This window comes from Salvelinus fontinalis, chromosome 31 (genome assembly GCF_029448725.1).
Source record: "Salvelinus fontinalis isolate EN_2023a chromosome 31, ASM2944872v1, whole genome shotgun sequence".
NCBI lineage: Eukaryota > Metazoa > Chordata > Actinopteri > Salmoniformes > Salmonidae > Salvelinus > Salvelinus fontinalis.
Window position 1 is genome coordinate 26,321,396 of NC_074695.1, and position 18,239 is coordinate 26,339,634.

Genomic DNA, 18,239 nt, shown 5'->3' on the forward strand with positions numbered 1-18,239 from the left:
TGTTGAGTAGAGAGAGGTTTGGTTTTCTGCCAATGATAGTCCACAGAGAGAGAGAGAGAGCAACTTCTCATGCACTAAACTTGGCTTTCTAGACAGCCATTGGTATTTGCAGTGCTCTCTCACTCTTGAAAATCTGCATGAATTTATATTCATGCCTGCAAATGTTCAGACTCATGATACAAATATGACTCATAGCTCACCTTCAAACAATACACATGGTTTGCTGTGTCCAAATCACATACATGTAGGCTATAGCAGGTGTGATTTCAACAGCTGACTGCACCTGTTTGACACATTCACCCCAAGGTGCAAAATAAGCGCACCACATTCATTCTCTCTGTCACGCAAGAGCTGAGCTTGTCATATGTAATGTTTTCACTTATCTGACTATGGTCATACTCAGTATGTTGAGTCTAACGCGATGGGAGGTTGCCTACCTCCAACATCTTGCAATACAGGTGTGCAGATAGCCGAGGTCAAGACCAGAGCAACGGGTTGAGTTTGCAGTGTGGTCTCTAATATCATATATTTTACTTTAAATGACGTCAGAGGGGTGTCAGCCGAAGCAGGACTGGCAGATTGTTAGTCTGTGAAAGGCACGGAGAGGCAGGGAGATATAGCACCGGGTGATAACACTGCACTCTCTCTTCAATTGACAAGTGCTTATTTTCCCCTATACCACTCACCGTGCGCAGCATCTCGCGCTCATAGACACACTCTTCCAAAATAACTCGTCTTCTCACTTGGTCTCCTGTTTCTTTTTTCTTTTTTAACCTATTACATGAATTTGTTCAAAGATGTACGAAATCTGGAATTTTGGCCAAAGGTGACCTGTCTGCATGTCGAAATTCTTCGGTGCATCTTTTCGGGGTTGACTGTTATAACCGTCCAAACTGGGTAGGCTATCTATCCCGATGTTTTGCGATGCTCTGCCTCTCAGCAATTTAGAAAAGTGCGTGGTCATTTTCAGCGCCGAATCCACAGATGCCTACGACGAATCACCTTGTCTTTCCGGTGTTCTTTTTCACAGCCTTTTGACTGTCCAGTGGAGTAAATTCGATGATTTATATAAAGACAAAGTTTGACCGTCACAAGTGGTCAGCGGGCACCTTTTGGTAATCGGACAGTGGACGGACCACCTGTCCACGGGCTCGGCGCGTCCTTATCAACCTTATCACATTGAAGGAAAGATAATTGCCAAGTAAGAATAAACAAGCAAAGTCCAATATATTTGCATCGTCTCGCCTTTGGTGGTGTAGTAGCAGGATTTACATCATATCTGGAGTAATTTTATGTGCGCAATATTGAAGGATATAGCCTTAGAATGTTTGCATTAATGACATTTGGAGTAAGGTTCATCACTTGAGTGTATTAGACACTATAGACTTTTGTGGAAACCATCTAAATGTGAGGAAACCTGGAAACTGACTTGCTGTTGAGAAAATGTGGATAAAACGGTCTATTGCACGCAGGTAAGAATAATTTAGTCTCTACCTTATGTAATTTGCTTTATATAAATTCCACGGTAAGTGGAACATGTCTCTGGGTGTTATTTAATCTACAAAATAGTATTGTTTCATATTTGCATACGCCCATATCGAACGCTCTCTCTTCATAATCTATGCCATGACAAGAGTTATGAGCGTCTGCTGGAATTGAATATTAGCCTACTTTATCGATTGTAGGGTTCACAGGAAACATAAATATTGTGTCTATAGTTCTATGGTGTGTTTATTGGCACAATGGTTTTTACATTGTGCATTCAATATGTTTAAATGTGTGAGTTCATTTTGTGAGCTTCAACAGAAGATTTTATGAAGAGAAATTGAGCAAAACTTTCACTTACTGTACGCTGGGGGTCGCCAAAGGTACATGCTGCTGCGCTACATGACTGCACGCCTTTGTTGGCAAATAGGTTGACACACACCAGGGGCGTAATCACAGGTGGGCCCGGGGTGGCGTAAGCACGGGTGGGCCCAAGCACACCCACTGGGGAGCCAGGACTACCCAATCAAATTGAGAAAAAAAAGAAGCTCTTTACAGGTCATTGTTCCAAAAGGGGCGTTATTTGTCTTTTTACCTAAACATGCAAACAACATCAGATAGAATTCATAGCAAGCAGTGCACTGGATTAGTCAGATTTGATTGAATATAACAGAACAGATGAACTGGAATGTCAAAAATAACTAACTGAAAGCCACACCCATAATAAGTCACAAATATGACCGCATTGAGGCATATGTCACTGTGCTTCTATGGCTATATGCACCAAAATGAGAGCTTGGGACTATAAGGTTCTATCTGCAAAAAGATGATTCTGATATAATTGGCTTTAAATGTTCTGAACCCTTATTGGTTTGAATGGTGTCAGGAATTTTTATCTTGCATTCTTTTGAATTTAACAACATGAATTGGGGTATTTAGAGGACTATGTAGTACTATATCCCCCAATTTTCTTTTACACAAATGCAGATAGAACCTTATAGTCCCAAGCTCTCGCCATGCCACTGCCTATTGAATTTGTTAATTTAGCAAACTAAACACATCTGTATTTTAGCTTTAATTAGCTTTAAAAATGCTATATTTTCTCTCAGCCTCATGGCAAGATGTGTGGAATAGCATGAGATGAGCTATAAATCTGCACATTTTCCTCTCTGCCCCATGGCAAAATGTGTAGAATTGCAGGAAATTTGCCTTAAAACAGCAACATTTTCTATCAGCTTCATGGCAAAATGTGTAGAATAGCATGAGATTAGTTATACAATTGCTAAATGTTCTCTTTGCCCCAATGGCAAAATGTGGACAATTGCAGAAAGTTATCAGCTTTTTTTGGCCCACCCAAATTTCTGCAGGCCTACCCACCATCGAATTTCTGGCTACGCCACTGACACACTCACACCCACACACACACACTTTCTTATTGCCTAACACAAGTAAAATATGTATAAATTACAAGCCATTAGTTGTGCCAGAACTGTCAACCCTGTTTCAAAGAGACAATGCTATAATAACCCTTGCAATGGGTGATTTTGCTTGTATACGACCATTATGTGGCCATAGGCCTACAGTACATGCTTGGTCTTATTCATTGCATGAATGAATTGGCTAATATGCCTTTATGAGATAGCACCATTCATCACCACTAGATTCTTTGAAGTTTGTTCCTGTGGCTGCCCACATTAGAGCAGAGCTAATGTAAGCACATCCCTCTTGCCAAGTATGTTTTACTGTTAATGTTTACGACAGCGGTTACAAGAGAAGCGGAAAGTATCAAAAGCCAAGTGACATCCACCGTGGCACAGTGCCCCACCTTGTTACTCAGAGCACACAGCTGGTTAAATGCCTCTAACGAACTAGCTACCCCCTCTCACAAACTCAACATCAACTGAACATCAACTAACATCACTTCATTAAAGCCTCACAGCCAGTGATTCATACTGAATTCTGCAGTGTTCAGATAGAATGAGGCAGAAGATGTGCGTTTTATTCATTTCTATTCAGAAGAATCTTTCATTAGAAAATAATAGTATGGGAGTGAACAAGCCTTTCAGGTGATTCAATGAACACAGTGGGAGGGATCCTACTAATTAGAATACCATTTCATGCTGAATTGTGCTTCTAATCACTAAACATTTATTTATTTCCCACTGAAACAATGTTAATTAGGTATTAAGGATAATGTTGAGGGTTGACTTCACAGTTGAACGATAATACGTTTGAACAGAGCATTGCTTTTGAAGATGCAGAAATTAGAAGCCTTTAGAATGATTGGTCAGGTCAATGATATCACAGCTACTGTAGAGAGCTAGAGATCGAGTCCCACAACCCACAACAGTTCTCTGCCTCGCTTTAAAATGCCATGCCATTTATCTTTATATAAAAACTGGTTTAATCAGGCTGAAATATCATTGAAACAATTCTGAGAATTTTGAGATTCAGCGTTCCATATTGAGATTCAATTATCGTGTTATTACTATTCAGTGTTTTCAATCTGGTTATCTTTTGAAACATGATACTAGAGGATAGCCACAACAATTTAGCCTTCCTAATTCTAACATTGGATTGTATCACTATGCGTGTTACAGTGTGTGTATGTGTGTCTGTGTTTAGGAGAGTATATTGTGCATGAGGTGCAGTTGATTTGAACATCTGAAGGTGTAATAATACCACCATGTGTTGCTGTATGTTAAATGCAACAGGAAACATAAATAGTGTAGTAGCTACAGTAATCTGCTCATCTATGTTGCTTGGAAATGAGCCATTTTGGACCTTGTTCAAACGTCAGCTGAAAGTTTTCTTTTAGCTTTACACAGTGACACTTTGATTTTTTTGATTGAATTAATATTTTATTTGCTTAAATGAATAAAGAGGCACAGGATTTTATTGAATAGGACTTTCTGTGTTTACAAATGTAACAGCGAATTCCTACACCTTCTGCTGCAGAAGTTCCTCCATTGGGCTGGAAATATGGCTGGCTAGAAACGCCTGAGCGCTAAACACAGTATTGACTAACCAAGCACGAAAGCATTGCTCATTATGCTAATCTAATATGTTGCCTACAGGGAGATGTGCCTACATGTTGTCTATACAGCAAGAAGGTGGTAGGAAAGCATGTCACCTATTTGTGTCTTTTTATATGACCAAAGTTACTACTACTAAAGATGAATGAAAATGATTTATCTACGGAATAGGCTATTGACTCTTCGTGAACAGTTTCAAATTATATAAACTCAAAGTAGACATTGTTCCCTTGAATCCCATTGCCCCCAGGGTTCTCTCCTGGGATCTAAAAGCATAGTATGTGGGAGTGCTCCAAGATATTGATAGTTTTAAAAGTGAAAAATAAAAAGGAAAACTCTGCACTCTGCTCTTCATGCTCCCAGGTGATTTTATAGTCTTAAAAGTGGCCCCAAATGGTTTGTTCTATTAAAAGACACTCCTCCTTATATTTCTCCTCACTGTGATGGTATAGGATAATAGAGTAAGTATGTGTGCTTGGCTCGTCTTAACCAATAGGGATTCCTCCCACTCTCTTCCTTCTTGGCATCAATGGTGTTTAATATAAGGGCTTCAACATGAAATAATCTTAATATATACACTACATGACAAAGGTATGTGGACACCTGCTCATCGAACATCTCAATCCAAAATCATGGGCATTAATATGGAGTTGGTCACCCCTTTGCTGCTATAATAGCCTCCACTCTTCTGGGAAGGCTTTCCACTAGATGTTTGAACGTTACTGTGGGGACTTTCTCCCATTCAGACACAGGAGCATTAGTGAGGTCGGGCACTGATGTTGGGTGATTCGGCATGGCTCGCAGTCGGCGTTCCAATTCATCCCAAAGGTGGTCGATCGGTTTGAGGTCAGGGCTTTGTGCAGGCCAGTCAAGTTCTTCCACACCGATCTCGAAAAACCATTTCTGTATGTACCTTGTTTTGTGCATGGGGGCATTGTCATGCTGAAACAGAAAATGGCATTCCCCCAAACTGTTTCCACAAAGTTGAAAGCACAGAATTATCTAGAATGTCATTGTATGCTGTAACGTTAAGATTTTTCTTCACTGGAACTAAGGGGCTTAGCCCGAACCATGAAAAATAGCCCCAGACCATTATTTATCCCACACCAAACTTTACAGTTGGCACTATGTAGCGTTCTCCAGGTATCCACCAAACCCAGATTCGTCCGTCGGACTCCCAGATGGTAAAGCATGATTCATCACTCCAAAGAACGCTTTTCCCCTGCTCCAGAGTTCAATGGCGGCGAGCTTTACATCACTCCAGCCAACACTTGATATTGCACATTGTGATCTTAGGCTTAGATCTTAGTTTGGAACTCAGTAGTGAGTGTTGCAACCGAGGACAGACGATTTTTACACGCTATGTGCTTCAGCACTCGGCAGTCCTGTTCTGTGAGCTTGTGTAGCCTACTACTTCATGGCTGAGCCGTTGTTGCTCCTAGACGTTTCCACTTTACAATAACAGCACTTACAGTTGACCGGGGCACTTCTAGCAGGGCAGACATTTGACGAACTGACTTGTTGGAAGCGTGGCATCCTATGACGGTGCCAAGTTGAAAGTCAATGGGCTCTTCAGTAAGGCCATTCTCCTGGCAATGTTTGTCTATGGAGATTGCATGGGGGTGTGCTCGATTTTATGCACCTATCAGCAACGGGTGTGGCTAAAATAGCCGAATCCACTAATTTGAAGGAGTGTCCACATACTTTTGTCTTTATTGTGTATATTTTTACGACTAGAAATACATGGACAATATGAATACAGATATAATAAATTAATACTTGATATGAAGTTATTTACTATAAATAAACTAAGTTACGATAGATTGCCATAGATTTTTTGTTAATTATCAAAATTACTGAAGATTCCGGTAACTTTAGTAAATTAATGGAATCTTTGCAAACCTAGTCACACATGTGACATTCCCTGCAGTGAGCCCTGGCAGTGGTCAGGTAGATCAGACAGCTACTGACGCTGGAGGGGAGGACTAGGCAGGGCTGCCCGGATCCTTTGGGAGGGGGGTGAAGGGTTGGTTGTTTTTTTAGTGCGTCTCATAAAATTGATTATCAATGGATCCTACACATTGAAAATGTATGGCTATGATTTTGACAACTTTCTATGAGCCAAGGGATGTAACTGGTTGTTTTAATTATAGATGCCTTGCGTAGAAGGATGGTTTCTATGGACCTGAATTTAAATATTTTTTCCCAACCATTTCCTGACAACTCTTATTTTTGAGAGTCCAAAATAGCCCAGTGCACATAGTTTCACATATATCATGGCTTATGCAATATATCAATATATGGTTCATAAGCAATCTTATTTTTCAATATGCCCTCAATGAAAATGATCAAACAATATATTATTAGGGTTAGGCCTCGTGATACACTGCAAAGAATGTAAATGTTATTGTATTGAGATAATTAAGTTAAAATTACTTGTGAGTTGATCCCGCTCACCAAGAAAATGCATTTACTTGTTTTGATTAATTTAGCTTACCCAGAAATGCATCAAGATCATTTGTATTGTTTTAAGATATTCTGACTTGTTTCAAGACTTTTTTAGGTTAAAGTAAGAACAATTATCTGCCAGTGCACTAACACAATTTGTCTTGGTATGATGTCTTATTAAGATAAATAACTTGAAATAAGATAATTTATCTTACCCCACTTGTACCAAGCTTTTTTGGGGGTTAAAATAAGCAAAATTATCTGCCAGTGCACTAATAAAATTTTACCTTGGTAAGACGTCAAGTCAATGCATTCTAATGTTAGGAGATATATAGGTAAGATTAAAAAAAAACTGCAGTCTAGACTAGCGTCATGTCCAGAGGGTGCACATCAAGCTGCCTTACGCTACAGAAACAGGAGATGGGCTTCTGGCCTATACGGCGTTCTAGCTCAGACAAGGCTATTTACTTACTATGTGTGATTTTACCTAGTAGCCTACCTCCCTTTACTTATGTGTCAACTACTGTAGTCCATTATGAAGTAAACCTCGATCTGATATTCAGATTCTTAATAGCCTTTATGGGGGTTATTAACTGGAGCTTCTGGAGCGTGATTAACCTCATTTGCTGTAAAAAAGGCTGTGTTGCATCTCTGACCTTCCCTTCTGTGGAGGATTATGTGTGTGTGTGTGTGTGTGTGTGATTACTAACACCCTGCACTCAGCAGTCTGATAAACCCACGAGGAGGGGGGAGCAGAACTGGTCCATGTGACACACAGCAATGACAGTAAATCAAATCAAAATCAAATCAAATGTTATTTGTCACATGCTTTGTAAACAACAAGTGTAGACTAACAGTGAAATGCTTACTTTTCATCACACACTGACTGGCACCACCAGCTCGGACAACGCTGTTTGACAAAAGGTGTGATGGGTCTGCACTCAAAAAGATGTTTCAAAAAGCTTACTTCATTTTTTAAATTATTTTTATTATTTTCACTGCATCAGGGATAGCGTGCATAAACACTTAGGTTTTGCAGTCTTCTTCAGTGTGTAGGTACAAATCTTTTTAATTAAAAACAGCATTTGTAGGGAACACAGGTGAGCACGAAGGGCAATTGAGGGCATCAGGCGTGAACCATTCATGAATCACTTGCCTTACAGTAGGTGTCTGCTCACTTGGATACATTATATCAATTCATGAGATAGCTTGCCACAAAGGACATTAGGCTCAGATGTTCATAAATGTGAGGTTAACTCATAAATGATATGTAACATTTTATATGAACAGTGTTCTCTTCTAACAGTCTAAATTTGTCCAAAAGGAATGCGATGAAATCTAATTCTTTGTTTAATCCGTGTGGGGATACAGAATTACATTTATATACAGTTCCTTCAGAAATTAGTCAGACCCCTTGACTTTTTCCACATTTTGTCACGTTACAGCATAAAATTGATTAAAGATACGTTTTTTCTCAGCAATCTGCACACAATACCCCAAAATGACAAAGTGAAAACAGGTTTTTAGAAGTGTTTGCAAATGTATTACAAATAAAAAAAACGAAATACCTTATTTACCTAACTATTCAGACCCTTTGCTATGAGACTCGAAATTGAGCTCAGGTGCATCCTATTTCCATTGATCATCCTTAAGATGTTTCTACAACTTGATTGGAGTCCACCTGTGGTAAATTCAATTGATTGGACAGGATTTGGAAAGGCACACACCTGTCTAAATAAGGTCCCACAGTTGACAGTGCATGTCAGAGCAAAAACCAAGCCATGAGGTAGAAGGAATTGTCCGTAGAGCTCCAAGACATGATTGTGTCGAGGCACAGAGGTTTTCTAATGATCAATTAGCCTTTTAAAATGATTAGCTAACACAACATGCCATTGGACACAGGAGTGATGGATGCTGATAATGGGCCTCTGTACGCCTACCATATGTAGGTTTTCCATAAAAAATCTGCCTTTCCATCTACAATAGTTATTTACAACATTAACAATGTCTACACTGTATTTCTGATCAATTTTATGTTATTTTAATGGACAAAAATGTGCTTTTCTTTCAAAAACAAGGACATTTCTAAGTGACCCCAAACTTTTGAATGGTAGTGTAAATTAGCAAAAAAATCTAAAGACCTGTTTTTGCTTTGTGGTATTGTGTGTAGATTGACGAGGAAACATTTTAGAATAAGGCTGTAGCATAACAAAATGTGGAAAAAGTCAAGGGGTCTGAATACTTTCTGAAGGCACTGTATCCTTGGGCGGTAGGCAGCCTAGTGGTTAGAGCGATGGGCCAGTAACCAAAAGGTTGCTAGATCAAATCCCCAAGGTAAAAATATGTCGTTCTGCCCCTGAACAAGGCAGTTAACCCACTGTTCCTAGGCCGTCATTGTAAATAAGAATTTGTTCTTAACTGACTTGCCTATTCAAATGAAACAATTAAATTCCACACTACTTCTCGGAGCAATTTGTCGTCGTAATCATCTCCTCTGTGGATAAACTTTTTCAATCTTGGCGCAACGCAATTCATTAATATAATTATTTTGTTCTCTAAAGTGTCTCGCAGCTGGCGAGGTGATATCTTCATGTCGGAAAGTGGATTTATGTTCGCAAAGGCACATTCAAGCCGCGGGATGTTTTTCCAAATAAATCTTATTGCAAGAACCCTAACATAGAAATAAGTTATTTCGTAGTGCAAGTTATACATTAGTTTATCGCATAGGTTCTAGAAGTCTGAGGGCATACAAAGTTATAACATTTCCTTATTTTGTTTGCTACATGAGGTATATGATCTACATCCTTTTATGAATGCCTCTTTTCTCTCTCTTTCGGCTGCAAAGCTGAGACGTCTATGTACACTATCCCTGATGCAATGAAAATAATAAAAAACACAAAATTAAGAAATCTTTATGAAATATATTTTTGAGTACGGACCCATCACGCATTTGGTTTGTCTGAATCACGGGTTTTACGCACCAGCCAAGATTCTGGGAGAGCGCAATGGTCCCCTTTTGAATACATCTCAGTTTGTCCAAGCTTGCTAATCTTCTAAATGTAATTAGCGAGTTAAAGAATGGCCACAGTATGTGTTGGAGTTGATCAGACCTCGTACTGTAGCACAGCACTGTCTGTTAATGTCAGTCAGAATCAGTGGCGGTCAGTGCTGTTAATTTTTATTTATTTTATTTATATTACAGCATATTGGATGACTGCTATTCATATTCCAATCACCCAGTTCAATGTAACAGCGATATGTTTAGGTTACTACATGATACTCAAATTTTCCCTATACCCATCATGAGGTTGCTACAACCTAGCCTATGAATAAAAGTTTACAACGTTGGTGCACACTGGTCGAGAGAAAGATTTGAGGTGACAGTGACACATAGACAGACAGTGATACATTCAATAATGCCTTGCACACTCCTGACTGTGTAATCATTAGTCCAACAGTTGCAAAAGGGTGTTTCGATTGGACAAATTCTGGTATTTATTACCGTTTTGTTCCGTTTAAGAAATGTTTTTTCAATAGAATCGGCAGAATGAATACAACCCTGATCACGAGTAAACACAATTAACTTTCATAGCAGCCACGGTGTATTCCTTCTCGCATCTATGCATCTCCTCCTCTCACATTTTCCCTTCACTTGTGGACTTCAATGCACAACACAACAGGTGTATGTGACCAGGGGGAAAACAAATGACACGCCAAACCATATCATAACCGCTACACACAGCCTACATTGTTGTCACCATATTAGCTAAAGTAACATCATAGTCAGCATAGATAATAGAACGAACGAGTTAGTAAACCTGCTACAATCATGCAGTAACATTAATGTGCAGTCAGTAAGCAGTTTAACACTTACAGTGGCGGGCCCCGGTGGCAATACATTTAAACACCCTGCTCAAACAGAGGGATGCTATGTTAGCTAGTTGGCTATGACTATTCAATACAACACTGGAACTCTTCCAAGATAAGCTTATCTTGGAAGAGTTCCAGTGTTGTATTGAATAGTCATAGCCAACTAGCTAACATAGTCATAGCCAACTAGCTAACATAGCATCCCTCTGTTTGAGCAGGGTGTTTGAGTAGGCTAAACTAGTTAGCTGCATTTGCTAGCCAAGTAAGTGAAACTGAAAGTGAAAAAAATTAAAACATCTCTATCTCTCTTGCATCTGCTTCATTTAGGAAGAAATTAGTTTGTTCAAAACTGTTCAACTATTGTCTTTCTCTCTCTTTCAGTCAACTACTCACCACATTGTATGCACTGTAGTGCTTGCTAGCTATAGCTTATGCTTTCACTACTAGATTTATTCTCTGATCCTTTCATTGGGTGAACAACAATCAGTTCATGCTGCAAGAGCTCTGATAGGTTGGAGGAAGTCCTCCAGAAGTTGTCATAATTATTGTGTAAGTAAGTAAGTCTATGGAAGGAGGTGAGAACCATGAGCCTCGTAGGTTTTGTATTGAAGTCAATGTTCCCAGAGGAGGACGAAAGCTGTCCATCGGCTACAGCATGGTGCTACCATACAGAGTGCTGCTGAGGCTACTGTAGACCTTCATTGCAAATAGTGTGTTTTAATCAATTATTTGGTGACATGATTATATTTAGTTTTATCTAAAAAGGATAACTTTTTTAATGTTCTACAATTTTTATTTTTATTTAATTCACTGAGAGGATGGTCCTCTCCCTCCTCTGAGGAGCCTCCACTGGTCAGAATTGTGATTCACTGAACGGTGCTAAAGGTAGTCTCAGCATTATTACTTCAGCATACACAGCGGGGTGACTTCCTGCTTACAGAAACAGCAACAGCAGGATTCAAGACTGATATTAATTTGCAACCTCCCTTGAGGCATGCCCACGTTGGGAAGAGCCAATAGCGGCAGTATTGGCATATTTAAATGTTGTTGTTGATGATATTTCTAAGCAGGAATTTGCCTCGCTGTGTATGAAGTGAGGTACCAAATACAGTGCCTTCAGAAGGTATTCACACCTCTCAACTTTTTCCACATTTTGTTGTTTAACAGCCTGAATGTAAAATGTATTAAATTTAGTTTTTGTGTCACTGGCCTACACACACAATACCCCGTAAAGTCAAAGTGGAATTATGTTTTTTGAAATTTATATAATTAAAAATGAAAAGCTGAAATCTTGAGTCTGTAAGTATTCAACCTATTTGTTATGGCAAGCCTAAATAAGTTCAGGAGTAAAAATGTGACCCGATTAAAAAAAGTAGGGGCATTTGGCAAGTCATGACTTCACAGGAGAGTCGTTTGAACGCAAAAAATGACTTTTTATCAAAATCATTTTTTTTTTAAAGATATGCCTTCTCAAATATGTGAACTTTCATGTGCCTTAATAACAAACTTGTATGCCATCTGTAAATACGAATAAAATTGTTTAATTACGAGCCTTGTTGGTTAAGCCACAGAAAAATACATCAACCTTCCCACTAGCCATGATTGGCGGAGTTAATGAGTGGGCTGGACATGCTGAGAGATGAGTTCGGAGGCTCCTATCTATTTGAGCTTGTCAGTCTGTGTTGGTAATCCTATCGAACGCGGCTTTAAAAAAAAAATATTGTGTAGTGGAGATGCATAAGTGTTGCTCTCCACTTTCTGGGTGATCAAGTTTTGAAATCAGTGGAATTAGCAGCTATTCCCAAACTGGGGTACGTGCAATGCCGTCGGGGGTATGCCAAAAAAAATGTGATTCACATTTTCAAACAGTCCATTTAGATTTTTCAACAGGGCTATACATTTGGGTGATGTTTTTTTCTCGCCTCAGTAGCCTCGTTTCACTGCAAAAATTTAAATGAAACCATCTAGTGTTCAGTGAAATAACAACACAATGTCAAATACAAGTAAATAACATCCAATCACATTAACCTTTACTCTCTTGCGGGAAACCTTCACTCTTGCGCAGACATTTAGAAACTAAACATGCCAACTTGAAAAATAAGCCACTGGAGTTTTTTGGGGTGAGAATTATGACGACTTTTGAGTAGTAAGAAGTATAAAAGCAACAGATACCATTAATAAGAAGGGTCTAGCAGCGTCTTATATGGTGAGCTACCGAGTGGCTAGGACAGGCAAGCCCCATACTATTGTGGAGGACTCAATTCTTCCTGCTGCCGTGGATAATGCTGGGACAATGCTGGGTGAAAAAGCCCCAAAAACTATACAGAAAATGCCTTCATCAAACAACACTGTTTCACGATGCATCATTGACATGGCAGGAGATGTTTTGAAACAATTACTGCTTCGCATACAAGCCAGTGAATTCTATGCGTTACAGCTGGATGAGTCAACATACGTGGTGGACCTGGCACAGCTCCTGGTCTATGTTTGTTACGTTTATGCTGAGTCAATTAAGGAAGACATCCTCTTCTGCGAACCACTGGAAACCAGGACAACAGGAGAGGATATTTTTAAAGTACTGGACATCTTTGTGACATCAAATGGACTTTGGTAGTCAAGATGTGTTGGTATCTGTACTGATGACACAAAGTGGTAACGTGCATGCAAGCAGTTGCTCCTGACGCTACTTGGGTACACTGCAGCATCCACTGAGAGATTCTTGCTGCCAAGGGAATGCCTGACAGGTTGAAGACGTCAGTGAAAATGGTTAACTTTGTTAAAGTAAGGCCCCTGAACTCTCGTGTATTTTCTGCATTATGCAATGATATGGGCAGCGACCATGTAACAATTTTACAACATTCAGAAGTTGGCTGGTTGTCAAGGGGAAAAGTATTGACAATTTTTTTTAAATTGAGAGACGAGCTTAAAGTTTTCTTTACTGGACATCATTTTCACTTGTCTGACCACTTGCGTGATTGTCACGCCCTGGCCATTGAGAGGCTTTTATTCTCTATTTTGGTTAGGCCAGGGTGTGACTAGGGTGGGCATTCTAGTTTCTTTATTTCTATTCCTTTGTCTTTGTCCGGGTGTGGTTCTCAATCAGAGGCAGTCTATTGTTGTCTCTGAATGAGAATCATACTTAGGTAGCTTTTTCCCAACTGTGTTTGTGGGTAGTTGTTTTCTGTTCAGTTTGGTGACCTTACAGAACTGTTCGTTTGTCGCTTTGTTATTTTTGTTCGTAGTGTTCTGAGTTAAATAAAAAATCATGAACACGTACAACGCTGCGTTTTGGTCCACTCCCTCTTCTTCATCAGACGAGCGCTACAGTGATGATGACTTTCTCACACGACTGGCCTATCTGGGTGATGTTTTCTCTTGCATTAATTATCTGAATCTAGGATTACAAGGACTCTCCTCAACTATATTCAATGTGCTGGACAAAATTGAGGCTATGATTAAGAAGTTGGAGCTATTCTCTCTCTGTATTAACATTGACAGCACACAGATCTTTCCATCATTGTATGATTTTTTGTGTGCAAATGAACTCAAGCTTACAGACAATGTCAAATGTGATTTAGCGAGCACCTGAGTGAGCTGGGTGCGCAATTACGCAGGTATTTTCCTGAAACGGACGACACAAACAACTGGATTCATTATTCCTCCAGTCCAGTTACCGATATCTGAACAAGAGAGCCTCATCGAAATTGCAACAAGCAGTTCTGTGAAAATGTAATTGAATTAGAAGCCACTGCCAAATCGGATAGGGCTGCGCTCAGAGTATCCTGCCTTGGCAAGTTTAAGACATTGATGCCCTTTGCAACCACATACCTATGTGAGAGTGGATTCTCGGCCCTCACCAGCATGAAAACTAAATACAGGCGCTGACTGTGTGTGGGAAATGATTTAAGACTGAGATTCTCTCCAATACAACCCAACATTGCAGAGTTATGTGCATCCTTTCAAGCACACCCTTCTCATTAACCTGTGGTGAGTTATTCACAATTTTTGATGAACAAATAAGGTTTTATATGTAATATATTTATATTATTATTTGTGCCCTGGTCCTATAAGAGATCTTTGTCACTTCCCACGAGCCAGGTTGTGACAAAAACTCACTCATTCTTATGTTTAATACATGTTTTGTATAGTGTGTGTGTGGCAGGCTTACAATGATGGCAAAAAACAACATTTGAGAGTGCGTTGACCCTGGTTTTAGAGGGGGTATGCAGCTGGAGGTTGACTGTTTGAAGAGGTATTGGACTGTAGAAAAGTTTGGGAACCACTGAATTAGAGAATGATAGCTGAAGAGATGGAGAAAACACCTGTCTCCGGATTACTAAGGACAATCATGGTATGGCATTCCTGACAGGAAGACGCGTCCATCATGCATGATGATGTATACAGGTAAAATAGTCCAGTGTTAGCTAGCTACATTTTCAGATATTACAAGTTTCTAATTTGACAGTGGTTTCATTTCAAACTAAAGTGTACTGTTAGCTAGGTAGCTAACGTTAGCTGGCTAGCTCCCTAGGTGACGTTATTATTTGTATCCCAGGGCTGTATTCATGCAGGGTAGCAACGACATGATTTGGTGTTGTTTAACTAGCTACATTACCTGGCTGGCTCGTTAGCTAACGTTACGTGACGTGTGTGATCTTAAAAGTGGTTTACCTAGCTAGCTAGCTACCTGTCTTAACTTCTCTGATCTACGGATACCGAATACGGGTTCACTTTCCTAAACAACCGCTGAATTGCAGGGCGCCAAATTCAAAAATATTCCTAAAAATATTTATAATTATGCAATCACAAGTGAAATATACCAAAACACAGCGTAGCTTGTTGTTAATCCACCTATGGTGTCAGATTTTGAAAATATATTTTACAGCGAAAGAAATCCAAGCTTTTGTGAGTGTAGCTTTCAATGCTACATCAGCTAACCCCAAATTAGCATGGTCACGAAAGTGTGTGTAACAGCTTTCGTCGGTGGAAGAAGGAGAGGACCAAAGCGCAGCGTGGTTAGTGTTCATCTAAATTTAATGATAATCAAAAACTGAACACTACAAATTACAAAACAACAAAAGTGAAAACCGAAACAGTTCTATCTGGTGCAGACACACAAAGACTGAAAACAATCACCCACAAAACACAATAGAACACAGGCTACCTAAATATGGTTCCCAATCAGAGACAATGACTAACACCTGCCTCTGATTGAGAACCATATCAGGTCAAACGAGAAACCCCACATAGAAACAGAAAACATAGATAATACCCACCCAACTCACGCCCTGACCACACTAAAACAAAGAAAATACAAAAGAACTATGGTCAGAACGTGACAGTGTGATAAGCAATAAAATTTATCGTTTACCTTAGATAATCTTCGGACGTTTCCACTCACGAGACTCCCAGTTACACAACAAATCTTATTTTTGTTCGATAAATATTACTTTTATCACAAAAAAACGCCATTTGGGTTGCGCGCTATGATGGAAAAACTACAGCCTCATTCCGGTCCTGAAAGGAAGACGGAAATTTCCAAACGTAACGGATTAAAAAAATATTACAAAAAATATTTATAATCATGCAATCACAAGTGAAATATACCAAAACACAGTTTAGCTTGTTGTTAATCCCCCTATCGTGTCAGATTCTTAAAATATATTTTACAGCGAAAGAAATCCAAGCTTTTGTGAGTGTAGCTTTCAATGCTATAACAGTTTAGCGTTATATTAGCTTGGCTAGCTTGGTCACGAAAGTAAGAAAAGCAATCAAATTAATCGCTTACCTTTGATAATCTTTGAGACTCCCAGTTACACAACAAATGTTATTTTTGTTCGATAAATATTACTTTTATCGCAAAACACCGCCATTTGGTTTGCGCAATATTTTGAGAAAACAAAAGCCGGGTTCCGTTCGACAAATCCCCAAAAGTATCCGAAATGTTCGTAGAAACATTCCAAATGTTTTTTATAATCAAACCTCAGGTTGTCTTTAACAAACATAATCGATAATATTTCAACCGGAGCATAACCTATTCATTAAGAGACAAAAGGAAAATGGAGAGCTCCCCTCTGGCGCGCAGGAAATATTCAGAGTACACCTGACTACTTCTGAAAAATCTCGTTCATTTTTCAAAATAAAATCCTGAAACTATGTCTAAAGCCTGGTCACAGCCTGAGGAAGCCTTTGGAAAAATAATCTGGTTGATACCCCTTTAAATGGAGGTTAGAGGGGAAAGGAAACAAAGATTATTTTTTTTAAATATCACTTCCAGGTTAATTTCTCAGGATTTCGCTTGCAGAATAAATATTATTTTTCTCACAGACAATATTTTGACAGTTTTGGAAACTTTGGAGTGTTTACCTAATCTGTAAATTATATGCATATTCTACGATCTGGGCCAGAGAAAATTTCCATTTAAGTTGGGTACGTTATTTGAAAAAAAAAAAAATAATCTGATCCCTAGCGCTAAGAGGTTTTTAAGCTAAAGTGTACTGATAGCTAGCCAGCTAACATTAGCTGGCTGGCTCCCTAGCTGACTTTATTATTCGTAACCCAGAGCCATTTGCTTTTCTAGTTAGAGCCTAGTATTAAATAGCTAACATTGAACCTGGTTGGTTAGCTCTCATCACTGTGGCATTGTTGTTTAACTAGCTAACATTAGCTGGCTGGCTCGTTAGCTAACGTGACGTGTGTACATCCCCCGTTGAATATGGCCGGTGTCAGTAAACGTCTGCAAAAAAGCGTAATGAAATTGTTGCCAGCAGGGCTGGATAGGCTGTTTTCATGTTATCCATAGGTAAACAAATCCTCGACCAGAGCATCAAGTGTGCGCTCCGAGAGCGAAACGAGACGGGTGGGGCTAATGCTTAATAGGGTGGGAACGATAGTGAATGGGTGTAGACAAAGAGGAGCTCTTCGCTAGATACCAATACATTCAAAGGCCATATTCTCAAAGTTGATCAACTTTCAAAGCAGAATTATTTCCCCATTGATCCTCAAATGCAGTGTATGATATACCATTTTGTAGCTCTGTCTCTAATTATATAGACAGTAAATAACACCATTTCAAATGTTGCTACATAAGAAGTTGCATGGACTCACTGTGTGCAATAACATTGTTTAGACTGTTGAATGACTGAGTGAAAAGAAGAAAGCCTGTACAGATTTAAAATATTCCAAAACATGCATCCTGTTTGCAATAAGGCACTAAAGTAAAATTGCAAAAAATGTGGCAAAGAAATTAACTTTATGTCCTGAATACAAAGTGTTATGTGTAGGGAAAATCCAACACGACACATCACTGAGTACCACTCTTCATATTTCCTAGCATGGTGGTGGTTGCATCATGTTATGGGTATGCTTGTCATCGGCAAGGACTATGACATTTTTGGGGGA

The 18,239-nt window shown here is 39.3% G+C and overlaps 1 protein-coding gene across 2 annotated transcripts in view; it reads left to right on the forward strand.

Moving 5' to 3' along the window:
- Positions 1-561: 561 nt before the first annotated feature.
- LOC129829954 (adherens junction-associated protein 1-like) overlaps positions 562-18,239 on the forward strand; it is a 69,381-nt gene continuing 51,703 nt past the window's right edge. The window contains exon 1 of one of the 2 annotated variants that reach the window (XM_055892012.1): positions 562-1,472. In XM_055892012.1, coding sequence (XP_055747987.1) covers positions 1,444-1,472 — 29 coding nt within the window. In that variant the 5' untranslated portion in view covers positions 562-1,443. The remainder of the gene's footprint in view (positions 1,473-18,239) is intronic. The other variant, XM_055892013.1, reaches the window with a different exon arrangement.